This window comes from Vipera berus, assembly GCF_964194415.1.
Source record: "Vipera berus genome assembly, chromosome: 5".
In the NCBI taxonomy this organism is placed as follows: Eukaryota; Metazoa; Chordata; class Lepidosauria; order Squamata; family Viperidae; genus Vipera; species Vipera berus.
This window is the reverse complement of record NC_138207.1, coordinates 91,946,452-91,964,651: the sequence shown is the minus strand read 5'-3', so window position 1 is coordinate 91,964,651 and position 18,200 is coordinate 91,946,452. Positions and strand designations below refer to the sequence as shown.

General features: G+C 43.6%; 1 protein-coding gene across 1 annotated transcript in view; it reads right to left on the bottom strand.

Annotated features, from left to right (window-relative positions):
- The window catches only part of PSD (pleckstrin and Sec7 domain containing), a gene marked incomplete at both ends in the record, with an annotated part of 218,634 nt that overhangs the window by 23,082 nt on the left and 177,352 nt on the right, over positions 1-18,200 (bottom strand). Inside the window, one exon of the mRNA XM_081328613.1 lies at positions 4,893-4,963. Within this exon, the coding sequence (XP_081184739.1) occupies positions 4,893-4,963 (71 nt within the window). The remainder of the gene's footprint in view (positions 1-4,892; positions 4,964-18,200) is intronic.

The window sequence follows — 18,200 nt, the reverse complement described above, 5'->3', positions numbered from 1 at the left end:
TCCTTTAAATTCTGAAGATGGCGGAGAGCCTGCCTTCAAAATATTGGCATAAAAATCTTGTGCCTGCAAAACTGTATTAAGACGATATCTCATGCCTGTGTGCATCACCACCATACCTACTGGAATCTCCCATCTAAACTGAATCTCCCGTTTCCTTAATTCTTCTGCCAAAAAAGCAAATTCTTTTCTTTTCCTTAAAATTATTGGAGGAATCTCTTTCAGAATTATTTATTTATTATTTATTTATTTATTGAACTTATATACCGCCCTTCTCCCGTAGGACCCAGGGCAGTTCACAAGGCAATTAAAACAACATTACAATAGAAAAAGTTAATAACAATTAAAATAGATTAAATTATCCTTGATTAAAAATCTAAACCCCCTATAACTCTGATTTTTAAAAAAACCCAATTACAATAAGTTAAAAATTAAAAATTCTCAGTCCTGGCCAAACAGCTCAAAGAGCCAGGTCTTCAGGTCCCGGAGGAACAAACAAAAATCAGGGGCAGTCCTGAGCTCTACGGGTAACTGGTTCCAAAGGGCAGGCGCGCCCACAGAGAAGGCCCTCCCCTGGGTGTTGCCCGCCAGCAATCCTTTGCTGGCAGCACCCTGAGAAGGCCCTTCCTGTGGGAGCACACAGGACGAAGGGAACTTGATGCCGGCAGCAGGTGTTCCCTCAGATATCCCAGACCCAAGCCATTTAGGGCTTTATAGGTCATCACCAGCACCTTGAATCTCACCCGGAGGGCAACCGGAAGCCAATGCAGCTCGCGGAGCAGAGGTGTTACATGGGAGTATCGGGAAGCCCCCATCACAACTCGCGCGGCTGCATTCTGCACCAGCTGAAGCCTCTGAGGGCAGCCCTATGTAGACAGCGTTGCAGTAGTCTAACCGGGAGGTCACGAGCGTATGAGTGACTGTGCAAGGCATCTCGGTCCAGATAGGGCCGCAACTGGCGCACCAGGCGGACGTGGGCAAAAGTCCCCCTGGTCACGGCTCCTATATGATCTTCAAGACTGAGCCGCGAGTCCAGGAGGACACCCAAGTTGCGAGCCCTATTGACGGAGGGTAACACCTCACCCCCCATCATTAAAGATGGAATAGAATGATTCACTCGAGATGCCTGTACACACAGCCACTCAGTCTTGGCAAGATTGAGTCGGAGCCTGTTTCTCCCCATCTAAACCTGAACCACCTCCAGGCAATGGGACATCACGTCGAGGGCATCACTGAGTTGGTTTGGGGTGGAAAGAAAAGGTTGGGTATCATCAGCGTACTGATACCCCACCCCAAAACCACGAATGATCTCACCCAGGACCGACCCCTGAGGAACTCCACAAACGAGAGACCTCGGGGTGGACATCTGCCCTCCCGTCAACATTGACTGCGAACGGCCCAAGGGGTAGGAGAACCACCGTAAAACAGTGCCCCCCACTCCCAACTTCTTGCTCAGCAACTGTAAATATATTATTGTAGAAGGCTTGAATAACCACATTTCTGATTGCTCTCTTTGTAAAGTAAACCACCACATCTCTAGGTAACTTTCTTTGTCTTGCAATCCAAGGGTTAACAAGAAATATTTTATCCATATCCTCCATAATATCTTCTGCTGAACGCTCCAAAACCTGTTCAAGGGCCTGTGCCAATATTTCTTTCAAATTTTCCTTAGGATCTTCTTTCAAACCTGATTCTCACAGCAAATTCCATGTCGTGATATTGTAACATGACTACATCATCATCAATCTTTTCCATCACATTTTCAGCATCCAGCATTTTAGCATCTAATCTCATATTATTTTGACTAAGCTCTTCCATGCGATCATCCAGACGCTCAATACACACTGCCAGCCCTTGAAATGCAGCCAAAATGTCTGCTCTTATTTCAGTATTCTTCTGCTCAATAAGTTCAGCTATTTGTTGGGATTGTATTTTTAAAGCATCCTGCAAATATTTTATTGTTAAAGCTGGTGTGGGTGCGGGTGCCACAGGAGGAGGCATCAAAGCCTGTAATGAAGACTGCTGAACTGGTGAGGCACCAGCACTTCTAGGAACTTTGGTTGATTTAGAAGCCATTTTAACACCGTTTATTTCTGTTGCGCACTTTCACTTTCCGCACCGCTTGCAACTTTTCCTCACAAAATACTCTGAGTTAAAGTTCAAATACTTGCTATTACAGCATTGTCCTGCACAGCTCTGCCTGCATCCAAGTAATCCACAGTTAATTATCGATGGCAGGGATGGTTGCAGCGTCCTGCTCTGCTCCAAAGCCTTGGAGCAGAGGCGTCCCAGAGTCCGGAGCAAACTCAGGCTTCGGGGGGGGGCTCACACCCTTCAACCACCAGAGTTTAAACTCTGGTGATCTAGGGGAGCTCTACCCCTACCTAAGTGCTCACCTCCTCTTCTCCCGAGGAGCAGGTTTCCGAGCTGCTAAACAGCTGATCGTCGCTGTTTTTAGCGGCTCTACGGAAAACAGTGAGGCTGATGGCCAGAACGGCCGCCATCAACGGAGCCTTGCCACCCGGAAGCCTGAGCTTCGTGGGTTTCTTGTAGTTCACATTATCCCACTTTGAGTCCTGAAACGTCTGCAAGAAGACCACCATCCCCAGAGACCCCCCAAGGACCCTTCATTTAAACTCTGAGCCAGAAATATTCTCCTTGCTTGGCACTCTGGATCTTTCATCGCCTCAGCTCCACACAACCCCAAAATAACATTCCAAAAGAAAATTCTCCTTTTTTTTCGCTCACCGTGGCAGCCCCTCACAAATACCTTGCCCTTCGCCCGTTCCCCTCAGACCCATAACCCCAACTCCAGCAGCCCCACTCCGACCCTCACAGGGGCCAAGCCCACTCACTCGCCCTTGCTGCTGCTGGTGGGGCTGGGTCCCTCAGTAATGGTGGGGGTGATGTTGAGGGCCAGCAGCACCAATTTCCTCTTGGCTGGCATGGTGGCGGCGGCAGCAGTGATGGAGGCTGGGGCTCATGTTTCGTAGCACCTAGCGAGGGATCTGACTCAGAAGAAGCAGCAGCAGTGGCGGCATCATCACCCAGCTTGGCTGCCCTAAGCGAGGCCTAAACCTCCCAGCCTGACCCTGAGATAAAAACGCGAAGAGGCAAAAGGAGAGGAAGAGAACGTGCTTGGGAGCGCAAGGGAGAAACTAGGGAAAAAATATTCTCCCACCAACTCGGCATCCTGTCATTGGCTGGGGCTCTCGCTGTCATCCACCCACCCTCTCCTCGTGATTGGACAGCTTGCCTGGGAGGTGGAGGTGGGCCAGATGAAAAGACAAGGTGGGCCATATGCAGCTCACAGGCTGTAGTTTGAGGACTCCTGCCCTATAGTATCATCGCCAGTGAAGAAGTTGAAAAAGTTTATGTCCAGGATGTGAGCAGTCTATAGATATTTTCACAGCCTTTTTGACTTGGGCAGTATACAGGCCCTCAATGGAAGGCAGGCTGGTTGCAATTATTTTTTCTGCAGTCCTAACTATCCATTGAAGTATGTGTCTGTCCTGTTTGGTGGTTGTGCCAAACCAGTTACAGGAGTACAAATGATAGATGCAATAATTCCTCTGTAGAACTGTATCAACAGATCCTTGGGTAGTCTGAGCTTTGTGAGTTGGCGCAGGAAGAACATTCTTTGTTGTGCTTTTTTAAATGACGTTTTTGATGTTAGGTGTCTATTTCAAATCCTGGGAGATTATAGAACACAGAAATCTGAAGGTCTCTTCTGTTGATACTTTGCTGTCTAACAGTTCCAGAATGGTATTTTTACACTGGATAAGTTAGCCAAATACAAATGAGTAAATGTAAAAGATGAACATAGGGGCAAAAAGCTTAAATTTAAAAAATGATGTGGTAAGCAGAAAAAGACATTGAATCTATGTCAAATCATTGGCAACAGCTGTGAAAAGACAAATTGCATTCTAAAGAGCTTTAGGAATGAAAATAAAAGTACCAATGCTGTAGTTTCTTTATACAAATTTGTGGTAAGTTCATGCCCAATATACTGTATTTCTGTCTGCCACATTTGACAATTGCTATAAGCAAACTGGAAAAAAAAACACAGAAGAGGACAACTAAGCATTTTCCAAATGAGAAAATCAAACTTAGGCTGGAAAAAGGGAACTCAGGAAAACATAATTTAGGTATCTAAAATCATGCATGGCATGGAGAAAGTTTTTATCTATATCTTAAGAATAGTATCCAGAGTCTAATGATTTCAAATGGTTAGAAAGAGATTCAGAAGAGACAAAATAACCACTTCCATAATTAACCTGTGGAAATCATTACTACAAGAAATGGCAATAGCCAACAATTTGGATAATTTTAAAATTAGTGGAGGACAGGTATATCAAGGGCAATTAGTTTAGAGTTTAAGTATTATCACAGTGATTCAGTAGACCCATTCTTAAGTAGGCCCATTCTTCTTCTTAAAGAAGCAGGAAGTATGCTTCAGGAGTTCTAAAAATCAAAATGCCATATTCCATAGATGAAGACAGATTAAGGTCCTGGAGTGCACAATTCACTGCTCATATTTTCAAAATCCTAGGGCTTTTGAACTGTGATAATTCAGCCATATGTAATTAAATTATTGAAGAATAAATAAAAGAAATAATACAGTGAGCGAATGTATGCCAACATTTTATTAGGGGCTTATTTCAGAGAATGTCAGTGGATTTCTTTACAGTATAATCTGAATGGTGTTTTAATATCTTTATATTTTTTCCAGGAGCAGAAATATTGTAATGTAGGACTATTTTAAGAAAGTTGGGTGTATCCTTTTCAAATAATATAATTGGGCATATAACTAAGGAAATTCCATTCTTTATGATATGGAGGTGGTTTGTGTGTGCTTGTGAGAGACAGAGACAGAACAAGCAAGCAAGCAATACCTTCTGTAGGTACAAGATCATTCCCTTTAGTATCCCATGGAAAGTCTTCCATCCCCGTTTTCCTCTTGGAGCTGTCAAGTAAAAGAGAAAGTTAGTAAATTTTTACTTTGGCAAATAGGACAAATTCTGCTGATATCAGAAAAACTGTCCTTGTTGGTGCCAGGGGGAAAAATATATCTGTAGTCTATCCACTCTTATTGTATTCTAGGGCTATGACACTTGTAAAAGAGAGTTGCTTAAGACTTTGTACTTACCATACTAGTCGGTAGAAGCAGGTATGTCAAAAAACTGTATATGAACCATATCCTACATATACCTGGAGGAAAACTATTATTTCTTCCTCTATTTCCAGTCCATAAGTAGGAAAATACTATATAATCTGGCAGATGACACATATCCCTTTTCTTTTCAGATTTCCATTTCTCTTCTACTGCTGACCCTGGAACTGTTGTTCTGGCTTAGATTTTTATCAGCATTCAATACAAAATTAACCCTCTTCAATAAAATCTTTTCCCACAGATGCCTATTAAATAAATAAATAATTTTCTGAGTTCTTGTAATTTGAAAATTGGAATCTCAGTGGGAGATCAATATAATCTGAAACAAAGCCACATTACTGTAATCCACATTGTCAAACTCACCACGTCACGTGATGTGTCGTGACGTATTGTGACTTTTTTTGCATTGCCAGAGCTGGAGTGGGTGCAGCCTCCATATGATGCAACCGGCCCACGGGCCAGCAGTTTGACACCCCTGCTGTAATGGAATGTTGTTCTATTCTTTTTATTGTTTTCATCAAATATATTTTTGTCTTCTCATGTCCAGAATAATTTGGCAATAGTTAATTCCATGAATTTGCATGAGATATACTGTAGCTGTATGCTCTGTACCAAAATGTGCATATATTTCATATTCCAGCCCATGGAGGACTCAAATTATATCTACATCAAGGGCAAACTGATTGCTGGAGGAGAAAGTGGCATGACTAGGCACTTGGAGAGTCATCTGTGAAAATGAGGAACTCCTGATAAGGGCAGAAGTCTGTATCCAAACTGAACACATCAAGGGAAAAAAAACCTACCATGAAAACTACCACTATCATTTGGAGGACAAAAAAATCCAAGAAGGCTGTCCCTCCTGCTGGAGCTGAACTATCAATTTTGTATCCCTCTGCAGAAGAAAACATGCAGACATCTAGAGAAGGGTCTTCTTGAAGTGTTGTAGTGACAGGAAGAAAAGTAGCTCAGACTGTCACAAAGAAGAGGGGTCCACTAAGTTACCCAAAGAAAGGTATGTAGTGGTAATTGGTGTCTCATTTCTCAGAAGAACAGAGTGATCAATTTGTAGACCAATTTTTAAGGGAGATATGTTGTCTCCCAGGTCCAAAGATATGACAGAGAGGCTTACCGAAATAATCAAGCCCACCGATTATTATCCCATCTCCTTTTTCATATTGGGATAAACGGTATGACAAAGAGCCTGAAAAAAAATATCAAGGGACTGTGAGTGCTAGGCAGGAAGGCAAAAAAATTAGGACCACAGGTAGTTTTTTGCAATCGTACTTTCGAAGAAAGGTCAAGACCCAAAGAAAGATTTTAAAAGTAAACCACTGGCTCAAGGGATGGTACAATTATGAGGATAGGCTGCCTGCAAAAAAGGTCCCTTTAAGACCTCTCCTTAGTCAGCCCAGCAATTGCTATCTATAAAAGCTGAACAGACAAGCAGCTGGGAGTGGAGGTGTTGAGTTGTTGGTGTGAGAGTGAGAGGAAAGTTTGTGTTCATTTGGAAACTAAAGCAGCCTGCAAATTTACTTTAGTGTTACTGTTCTAAAGAAATTGGGTTCACAAAGAAAAGTAGTGGAAAAACAGAAAAAGGAAGTGAGCTATAATAAATGGTGAGTACTAATCTTTGAGTACTGGTGTATGTGTGGTCGAGAGGTCAGGTGGGGTTGTGTTGGCTCTCTTAGAATTCTGGAGCCCCTTAACTTGGGTGTACATAAGGAACCCATGATAAAGTAATGTTAGACATGGGATATCCAAAATGTTGGATAACCAAAATGAGGGACATTCATAAAACCAGGTGACATATCCAACACAAAGGGGCAACCACATATGTGGAGATAGCTTAAACTTAAAAAGAAAAGAAGCCTTGGTTAAAAAGAGGATGTAGAAAGAGGAGTTTGTCCTTTGCAAACTCTGCAAAAAATAGCCATCATTCTGGCTGAGAAACTCAGACTGCGTATCAGAGCTTATACTAAACACATTGACATGGAAAAAGCAGAAGGGACAGATTCTCCCTTAGAAGAGGCTATTATCTTGGTAGAAACAGGTATCTATCCTAATCCTGTGGTAAAGTCAAAAGGAAGATCAGTTAGAAATGGGGCCTGGTTCAGATACTTGGGCTAATAACATTACGAAATTGATAAGGTAGCAGCAAGAAGAAAGGGTGAGACTCATTAAAAAGAGGAAGAGAGGCTATGAAGGGAAAAGGGAAAATAAGATGGACAAGGAAAGGAATGAAAGAGAGTGCAAGGAGGGAAGAGTTTAAGGGGCTGATAGACCTTCTTAAAGGGATATAGTCACCAGAAGGGACACATTCAATTCCAAAGTTTACCAAAATTGTTGAGAGTGGAGGTGGTCTCAAAGACATAAATATTCCCAAGTTGTCAGAGGATGAAGATATAGAAGCCTATTTAACAATTTTTGAATGAGTGGCTACCTCTTGCAAGTGATCTGAGATTGAATGGGTGGCCAGACTAACCCCATGGCTATTTTAGAAAAGAGAATAGAAACTAAGATACTCTTTCCACAGGGACTTCATAGTTGTTCCACTTTTGGCTTTACTAATTGACACACAGGATTGGTTTTACAATACTGATCTCTCCACATGATCTAATAAAGACAATGAGTATATCCTTGGTTGTCTGTTACTATGCCACTCAGTACCCTGAAGCAGTTCCAATAAGGAATGTGACCACTAAATGAATAGCAGAAGGGCTGGTTAAAATCTTCAGTAGAGTAGGTATACCAATTGAGATTCTAATGGATCAACGAACCAATTTCCAATCAGCACTGCTGAAATATCTATACGCAGACCTGGGAATAAAAGGGTACGTACTTGTTCTTATTATTCTCAGGCCAATGGTCTTATGGAAAAGATCAATCAAATCCTAAAGGATCTGCTCAAGAAATATGCAGGGCAAGACCCACAACATTGGGATACATGCCGGCCCTTTTTACTGTCTGCATACAGGGAAGTTCCCAGGTTTCCATAGGATTCAGCCTTTTTGAGATACTGTGTGGATGACAATCTTGGAGTGTTCTAGAAATCATTAAAGAAAGTTAGTGTAGAAATTTAGATGGTCCTAAAATCTAACTGAATATATCCTAACACAAAGAAGTAAATTGAAGACCCTAGGACACATTGCCCAAGAACATTTAGAAAATGCCAGAAAAAAACATTATGATCAAAGGTGAAGTGAAGTGAAGTTATTTCACAGAGAAGACCAAGCCCCCATTATTTTTGCTTAGCAAAGAGAGCAAACTAGAGGCTAAGTGGTGGGATCCCTACATGGTAAAGTTCCAGTAAACTATGAAATAGAATTGGAAGACAGGAAAAGAAAATATACTATGTCAACCTCCTGAGGAAATAGCACAAGAGAACTGAACTTGTGTGTGTGTGTGAAAGCCCTAATAAGCAGGCATATACATAGAATGAAGGCTACTGCTAAGCTTGTAAGCCGCCCTGAGTCTTTGGAGAAGGGCGGGATATAAATGGAATTAAAATAAATAAATAAAATAAACTTGGGATGGCCTTGCTGGTAGTAAAAGAAATATGTCCAGGATTATTGGATCAAGCCTGGGTTGCAACCATCCCAAGGAAAAATAGACATAAATCCCAATATAGGAGATAATCTAAAAAAGAATTAGAACAAATGGTAGAGGACTATAAACATATGTTTACTGTAGAACTGGGTATGACTGCCTTGGTTGAACACATAATGGACACAGGGGAAACCTGACGAATCAGATAATTGTCCCTATAGGATTTCTGAATGGTTATGTTAAATAGTGGGCTCTGGACCACATGGCCAAGATGGACGACTCAGGACACCAGGGTTCAGCATTCCAACTCTTTATTGATGTAGCACAGACTGGGCGAACAAAGGGGCAACTGCCCCACTTATATACCTAGCCAGGTATGCTTGGAACCAATCCCATTATCTGGATTTCCTGCCAAAGACTACACTGCCAATCCGGACAGGGCACCCTGCCACCTGGTGGTGTCAGTGGCTTATATCTGTGTAACATCTCCTATATACATAACACCCCTTCCCTCATTCAAAAACAACAACAATGGAAAACAATAAACATACTAATGAAAAAAACACCTGCCGTGTGGAGCTTGCTTTAACACATAATAACCCTAGCCTCAAGACCTTACATAGTCCTTGAGGTACGCCGGTGGCCTATGGATTCTTGCTGACCTTTTCACTGTTTGCCCCGTGTTCAGGTCAACTGGGTCTGCAATGGAGTCATCAATTGGGTCGCCAACTGATTCCGAGCCCTATCCACCCCTATGTCATTGTGCTTCCCAGCCAGATGTTGCTCTGGAATCCCAGTTTGTGGTTTTTCTGGGTGTCTCTTCCTCAACTGGTCAATGTGTCTTCTCACCTCACGACCCTCCTCCACCTCTACAATGTATGATACAGGCCCTGTTTTGTCGACTACCACCCCCTGAATCCAGGTATGCCCATGACCATAGTTCCAGGCCCAAACCATTTCACCTATGTGAAGTTCTCTGGAGGTGTCCATTTGGGGTTGATCCTCTTGTGCTGCCACTCTGTCAGGGTGAAGTCTGTCCAACTTAGTAATGAGTCGCCGACCCCAACGTAACTTAGCAGGACTCTTGCCTGTCGCTGTGCATGGTGTGGTATGTTGTGCCAACAGAAACTGAGCCAACCTTTGATGCCAGTCTCCACTGATGATGCGCCTCAATGCGTCCTTGGTTGTCCTCACTATTTGTTCTTCCATACCGTTAGACGATGGGTGGAAAGGCGCTGATGTGACATGCCTAATCGAGTTGGCCCTGGTGAATGCCTGGAAATCAGCAGATGTGAATTGTGGGCCATTATCAGAGACCAACACATCTGGCAACCCATGACTGGCAAATAGTCCCTGGAGCACTTGAACTGTCTTTGCAGTGGTCATGCTAGAAACTGAGACTACTTCTAGCCATTTAGAGTGACTGTCAACTACTACCAGGAACAATTGTCCCTGAAAAGGGCCTGCGTAGTCAATATGCAACCTGGACCATGGGGTGTGTGTTGCTTTCCATTTGTTAATGGGAGCCTGTGGCTGTTCTGGCCTTGATCTCTGACAGGTGTAGCACCCCGCTACCTGCTCCTCTATGGCTTTGTCAAGAACAGGCCACCATAAGTAGCTTCTAGCCAATGCCTTCATCCTGACAATGCCTGGATGACCCTCGTGTAGTGACTGCAAGACCCTTTCCCTCAATTTCTCCAGGATAATAACCCTACTACCCCACAACAGGCATCCTTTATGAGAAGACAACTCATGTCTCATGAAATATACCTGGAATTCCGGTCCCGGGCTCTTTTCCTGCCACCCAGACACTACCCATGTGATGACCCTGCTCAGTACCTTGTCCGCTGTGGTGCCAGCAGCAATATCTTTCACCTGGAGGGGGCAGTCTGGAAGATCTTGGATGAGTAAAATCTGCTCTGCTGGTGATGGGTCAGGATCAGTGCTCATTAATGGCAATCTGCTTAATGCATCTGCATGGCCCATGTCCCTTCCTGGTTTATGGACCAGTTTGCAAGCATAGGCAGATAGAAAAATGGACCACCTAAGCATTCTTGGAGATAGAATTTGTGGTGTTTGTTTATCAGTTGTGAATAACCCCAACAAGGGCTTGTGATCAGTAAAAATGGGGAACTCCCTGCTGGTGATGACCTATAAAGCCCTGAATAGCTTGGGTCCGGGATATCTGAGGGAACACCTGCTGCCGGCATCAAGCTCCCTTCGTCCAGTGCGCTCCCACAGGGAGGGTCTTCTCAGGGTGCCGCCGATAAAAGACTGTCGGCGCATAACACCCAGGGGAAGGGCCTTCTCTGTGGGTGCGCCTGCCCTCTGGAACCAGCTGCCCGTGGAGCTTAGGACTGCCCCCGACCTCCGCACATTTCACCGGGACCTGAAAACCTGGCTCTTTGAGCTCTCCGGCCCAGGCTGAAAATTTTTAACTGGGGTTTTTAATTCTAGGGATGATTTAATCTTTTTTAATTTGTTTTTAACTTTTGTATTGGTTGTTTTAAATGCCCTGTAAACCGCCCTGAGTCCTTTGGGAAAGGGCGGTATATAAATTTAATAAAATAATAAAAATAAAAAAAATAAATACAGGTAATCATGGAATTTTTTGACTCCTGACACAATAGCCAGGGCTTCCTTGTCAATTTGTGCATAATTCCTTTGACAGTGTCCGAGAGTAGTATGCAATGGGCCTTTGCTCCCCATTGTCTTCTATGTGACTTAATACAGCGCCCACCCCATAAGGGGATGCATCACACGCTATGCAAATGGGCTTGTTTTCTATAAAATGGGTGATGGTTGAGTCACTGGATAAAAGTTGTTTGAGTTTTCTAAAACTCTTTTCATGGACCTTAGTCTATTTCCATGGGGTTTTCTTATCTAGCAGTCTGTGTAAAGGTTCTGCAATTGCTGCTTTGTGAGGTAAAAACGCGTGATAGAAGTAACCCCAGAAAAGCTTGCAATTCAGCCTTATTTGTTGGGGTTGGAGCCAACTTAATTGCTTTTACCTTAGAGTCAGTGGGATGAATTCCCTTGGCATCAATCCTGAACCCTAAGAACTCAGTGGATGCCACACCAATACTGCACTTACTTTTTTTGAATTTAAGCCCAGCAGAGCGAAATCTGCTTGAAACAGCTTGCAGCCTGTCAGCCAAGATCTCCTCAGATTCCCCAGCAATAAGGACATCGTCAAAATAAGGACATACATCTGGAATGCCTTTCAGAGTCCTTTCTATGACTTCTTGGAAAATTCCAGGAGCTACTAAATATTAAGAAGGAAATATGGTATTTGGTTTTACATATCTTAACGGCGGCAAGGATGGGGTATGCTCAATTTTGGAAGGCAAATCATACTCCGCCGGATGAAGTTATAATTAGGAGAATACTTGATTGTGCAGAAGCAGACACATTGACCAAGAAGTTGAAGGGTAAAGAAGAGACACCAGCATTTCTATCATGGAATAAATGGTATATTTGGATGGATAAAAGATTAAAGAAATGAGGGTGGCTTGGAGGTTGGTCAAAAATGAAGTGATATAGTCTTTGTTAATGAATAAGCTTTGGAGTTGAATAGTTATAAGAGACTTAATGAGTGGAATATAATTGTTAGTTTAGAAGTAGATATAATGTGAAATTTTTGAAATGGTTTTCAATGTTTTGATTTCTTCATTTTTTGTATATTGTAAATGTTTTTTTTGTCTTTGTTGGTGTATGGTGTGTTTTTAACACGAAACGTAAATAAAGATTCATTTATAAAAAAAAAGAAAATTCCAGGAGCTACTGAAATACCAAACTGTAACCGGTTAACTCTGAAAGCTCCTCTGTGTGTCACTATTGTCTGAGCGTCAGCTGTTTCTTTAGTAACTGAGCTGCTGATACGCCTGCGCCAAGTCAGGTTTTGCAAAGAAAGCGCCACATTGGACAGCGGAGAGTACCTGCCGGACCATTGGGACTGGGTAAGCGTGCGGATTTAAAGCTCGGTTAACCGTGGCCTTGTAATATGCACATATTCTAATTTCCCCATTGGCCTTTAGTTGTGTCACAATAGGGGTTTCCCAGTCTCCCCCATTCATGGGCTCTAACACCCCTTGTTCTACCAGCTTGTCCAGTTCGCTCTCAATCTTATGCTTGAGAGCGAATGGAACTCTCCGGGGCTTGATGTGTACCGGTGGAACAGTTGGGTTTAGTTTAAATTTGATGGGGGGCATGTACTTTCCCAGCCTGTCATCGAATACGTCTGCAAATTCATTGCAGATGGATTCAAGACATTTGGGCTGGATGCTATTCACTCCCCCCAACCAAATGCCCAGGGCATCAAACCAGCCCCACTAGACTAGTTCTCCGCCCATCGGTCACTAAGATGTCCAAGGGACCCTGGAACTCCTTAAACCCCACAAACATGGTGGCCTTTCCCCTGATTTTAATGGGAGTGTGCTGGAAATCTGACAACTGTAATTTGGTGGGCTTTAAGGGGACCCTCTGCCTGCTCCGAATGCAAATTCCTTTAAATGTTTCGTAGGAAATTATTGAGACTGCGGAACCGGAGTCCAGCTCCATCGTGCAAGGTACCCCTTGCAGATGGACATGTATTGTTGTTTTTGGTTTGAGCAGCTGATGGATCTCTCTGTGAGACACGGTCCGCCTGCTCTTTCCAGGGTTGGAGGCTTTGAGCCGGGATTTGTGCCGAGGAAGAACAGTACCTTTGAGTGCCGATGCCAAAGCTTGTACTTTGTTCAGGCTGTCCTGGCTTTGATTCCGGCAGACGGCTGCAATGTGCCCCGTCTTGCCGCAGGAGCGACACTTCGCGGATCGGAACCTGCAGGTCGCTCGCGGATGATTTCCCCCACAGCTGGCCCATTTCTGGTTGGATGAGTTGGCTCCCCTCTGTTCCTTGCAGTTGCAACTTCATGCTGTGCTTTTGCTGGCCGATGTGTGTCTCCGGTGGCCTCCGTCGTTGTCCCACCGTGATGGATGCTTCCCAGATCTTTGCTGTACTGCATCTATCTCTGCCTCTCCATCCGTGTCATCGCTTCCGCCGCTTGAAGCACATTCATGATGAGCACATTCATGATGAGCACATTCATGATGAGCACATTCACTCCTGAGCTGCTGCTTGGGCGGTGTGTGGGTTTGCCAGAGTTGTTGGCTGCTTCATAAGCCATCACTTCGTCTAAGACGGTGGCTTGGCGAGGATCTTTTGTCGGCACTGCTGGTCTCAGTCCAAACACCACCCAGTCTCTGATTCTGTCTTCGAGATCAGGGAATTTACACAGGCGGGCAGCCTGTCTCAGTGCCGTGACGAACTGCGAAGTTGGCTCACCCGGTAGCTGGCTGCTCTGAATGAATTGGTACCGCCAATACATTGGGGCTCTCGCTGGCATGAAATGCTCAACCTTCGCTTTGAGGTCAGCATAAGAGACGTTTGCGACGGGCGTCGGTGAGCACAGTCCCACGGCCACATCATACACGTCCTGACCGCTTAGGCACAAAAGTGCCGCTGCTTTCATTTTGTCTTCTGTGATCCTGTTGATCATCAGGAACCCTTTGATCCGTCCCAGATGCGCTTCCCATCGCTCTGGTTCATTGATGTTGAAACGGAATTCGCTGGTCACTCCGAACTTAGCCATGTTGTGCCGGTCCTTGAATGCTCCTTTGTTAGGAAAGGTTTCAGAAAGTTTACCTTTCCTGCTTCTGAGCGTCTTCAGCGTTAGGAAGGTTCCCTTGGGAAAGATTTGCCTTTCCTCCTTCCTTGTGACTTCAGCTCTGTTTGAAACAGCATCCCACCTTCGTCACCAGTGTTAAATAGTGGGCTACGGACCGCATGGCCTAGATGGACGACTCAGGACACCAGGGTTCAGCATTCCAACTCTTTATTGATGTAGTACAGACTGGGCGAACAAAGGGGCAACTGCCCCACTTATATATACTTGGTATACTTGGAGCCAATCCCATTATCTGGATTTCCCGCCAAAGACTACCCTGCCAATCCGGACAGGGCACCCTGCCACCTGGTGGTGTCAGTGGCTTATATCTATGTAACATCTCCTATATATTGATTTGTGCTTAGATTGTAAGCCGCCCTGTGTCTTCGGAGAAGGGCGGGATATAAATGGGATTAAAATAAATAAATAAATAAAATATACATAACAGGTTAACTGGGTATTACAGAATGAGATAGAAAAGGTGCTCCAGATGGACATAATAGAACAAAGGGCAAATATATGTGTCCCAGGATATTATTGTGTTATCAATTAGAACTGTGTATATTCATTCTGGAGAGAGACATTCCCTGAGGATAGGCTCCAGCACAAGTCCAAAAGTTTGAAAGAATAAATCTTTGGTCTGGTGACTGACTCAAATTGGTTTCTGCATAATAGAACAATCTGTAAGTGACTGTTGTTCTCCCACTGTATTGGTGCCAAAGCTGGGTGGAGACATATGCTTTTGTATTGACTTCAGACAAATAAACAGAGTTTGATGGATACCTGATGCCCAGGATGGATGAGCTCCTGGATGGTCTAGGGAGAGTCAAGTATATATCCTCTTTGGATTTAATGAAGGATATTGGCAAATCCCACTGGAACACCAATCCAGAGAGAAAATGGCATTTGCCACGCCACAGGGCCTCCTTCAGTTTTTTAAAAATGCCATTTGGTCTACATGACCTTTATAAGGCTAATGAATAAAATCCTAATAGGTCAAGGTGTGTTGCCTATGTATATCATATACTCATCTATAGTAAGAACTGGGAGGAACAGCTTCATGACTGAAGAGAAATACTTGACACTCTGAGGAAAGCTGAGTTCACCCTCAACTCAGAAATATCTTTTAAGTTACCAGGGAATGTGAAACTTGTGGGTTTATGATTGGCAAGGGGGAGATCAAACCAGAATGGGGAAAGGTAGAAATGCTGAAATAGGTAGAATCCCCCCAAGACAAAGAAAGAAAGCTCTTTCCTGGGTTTGGCGGAATATTACCAAAGGTTTATCCCTCATTTCTCCACTACTGCCAAAACCCTTAATGAAAAAAACAGAAACCTCTCAAATATGATGGTCAGAAAAATGCTAGAAAGCATTTGAGAAGATAAAAGATGCCTTATATATGGGAAGTCAGTGACTGGATTTCTCCAAATCATTTGTGGAAACACGTTGGACAGGACAGCAAAATATCACTGTAGACTGTTGTGATATAGGAAGGATACAGAGATGCTATAGTACCCAGGTGTCAAACTTGATTGCATCAAGTGACGTATCGTGACTTTTCTGCCTTTGTGGAACTGGTTGGGCATGGCCTATGTGTGACTCATCTGGCCCACAGGCCGCCAGTTTGACACCCCTGCTATAGTAAATTGTGTGTACCAATCTTTGAGTTCTTGTGTGTGTGCTGCCTAGAGGCCAGGTGGGGTTGTGTTGGCTCTCTTGGTGTTTTAGAGCATGCTAACATGGGTATTTAGGGACATGGTGGCTCAGTGGGTTAGGACGCTGAGCTTGTCGATCAGAAGGTCGGCAGTTTGGCAGGTCAAATCCCGAGTGCCGCATAACAGAGTGAGCGCCTGTTACTCGTCCCAGCTTCTGCCAACCTAGCAGTTTGAAAGCACGTAAAAATGCAAGTAGAAAAATAGGGACCACTAAGGTGGGAAGGTAACAGCATTCAATGCGCCTTTGGCGTCTAGTCATGCTGGCCACATGACCACGGAGATGTCCTCGGACAAGCGCTGGTTCTTCGGCTTTGAAACGGGGATGAGCACTGGCCCCTAGAGTCGGAAACGACTAGCACGCATGTGCGGGGGAACCTTTACCTTTACCTAATATGGTTATATATAAAAGAAAGAACCCATGTCAGTCATAGAGACAACTTTGGATTTCTGGACCATGGTTTATATTACCTATAGGAAGAGCTTCTGGGAAGAGATGGGCTACGCTTCACAAGGCCAGGAAGAATGTGTTTAATAAACATATGGCTCTGCTGATCCAAAGGGCATTAAACTAAAACTGGAGGGGGAAGGAGAGTAATCTGTAGGACCAAACTTAAAGCATAAATCTCAATAAATCAGACAATGAGGAAAGGAGTGGTGAATAGGATGGAGAGCTCAGATATATAATTATAAGGTGCAGGAAACAAATGCAGAGTCAACCATAAAGCGCTCAGATGCCTGTACACTAATGTTCAAAATATGGGGAATAAACAGGGAGAACCTGAAGTCCTGGTACATGAGGGCTGGTATAATATTACTATTACTGAAACTTGGTGGATGAAACCCATGATTGGAATATAATGCTAGGAGGATATACTTTGTTTAAAAGAAGAAGACCCAACAAAAGAGAACAAAAAGCTGCATTATATGTAAAGAATCACTGCACCTCTACAGAAGTAGCAAGGATGGAAAGCCTTCTTGAAAGTATTTGGGTGAATATTAGAAGAAAAAGAAATGGCATTGCTACTGGTGTGTACTATAGACTACCCAACCAAGCATAGAAAAGATGAACATTTTGCTAATTAGTTAAGTGAGGTATGCAGGAGGCACACTACAGGTAGTCCTCAACCTACGACCACAATTGAACCCAAAATTTATGTTGGTAAGTGAGAAATTTGTTAAGTGAGTTTTGCCCTATTTTATAATATTTCTTGCCATATTTGTTAAGTGAAACACCATAGTTGTCAAATTAGCAACACAGATGTTAAGTGAATCTGGCTTTCCCACTGACGTGCTTGTCAGAAGGTTGGAAAAGGTGATCACATGACCCAAGGACACTGCAACCGTCATAAATATGAGTCAGTTGTCAAGCATCCGAATGTAAGTCACTTGACTATTCAGATGCTGCAACGGTCGTAAGTATGAAAAACAGTCATAAGTCACTTCGGTGCCACTGTAACTTTGAACGGTCATTAAGTGAACTGTTGTAAGTCAAGGACTACTTGTACTATAATAACAGGAGACTTTAACTAGCCTGACATCAACTGGGAGACAAAAACCTGCAGCATTGGGAGATCAGCTTCCTGACATAATAGCTGACAACTCTGTCATCCAAAAGATTGAGGAGGGGTCAGCTATACAAGCAATCATCAACTTACAATCACAAATGAGCCCAAAATTTCTGCTGCTTAGTAAGATAATTGAGTTTTGTTTCATTCTGAATAATTTTTGCCACACAGTTGTTAAGCGAATCACTGAGTTTTTAGGTGGACAACTAAGGGAAATAGCTATGTTTAGCCTAAAAAATAGAAGGCTTAGGGATGACATGATAACCACCTTCCAATACTTGAAGGGTTGTCTCAGAGAAGATGAGGTTGATTTATTGTCTGTAGCACCTGAGGGCAGGACAAGAAGCAATGGGTAGAAGCTCATCAAAAGGAGATCCAACCTGTAATTAAGGAGGATTTGTGAGAACAATTAATCAATGGAACAGCTTGTCTCCGGGAGTTGTGGGTGCTCCATTCGCTGGAGGTTTTCAAGAAGAGATTGGCCAGTCATTTTTCTGGA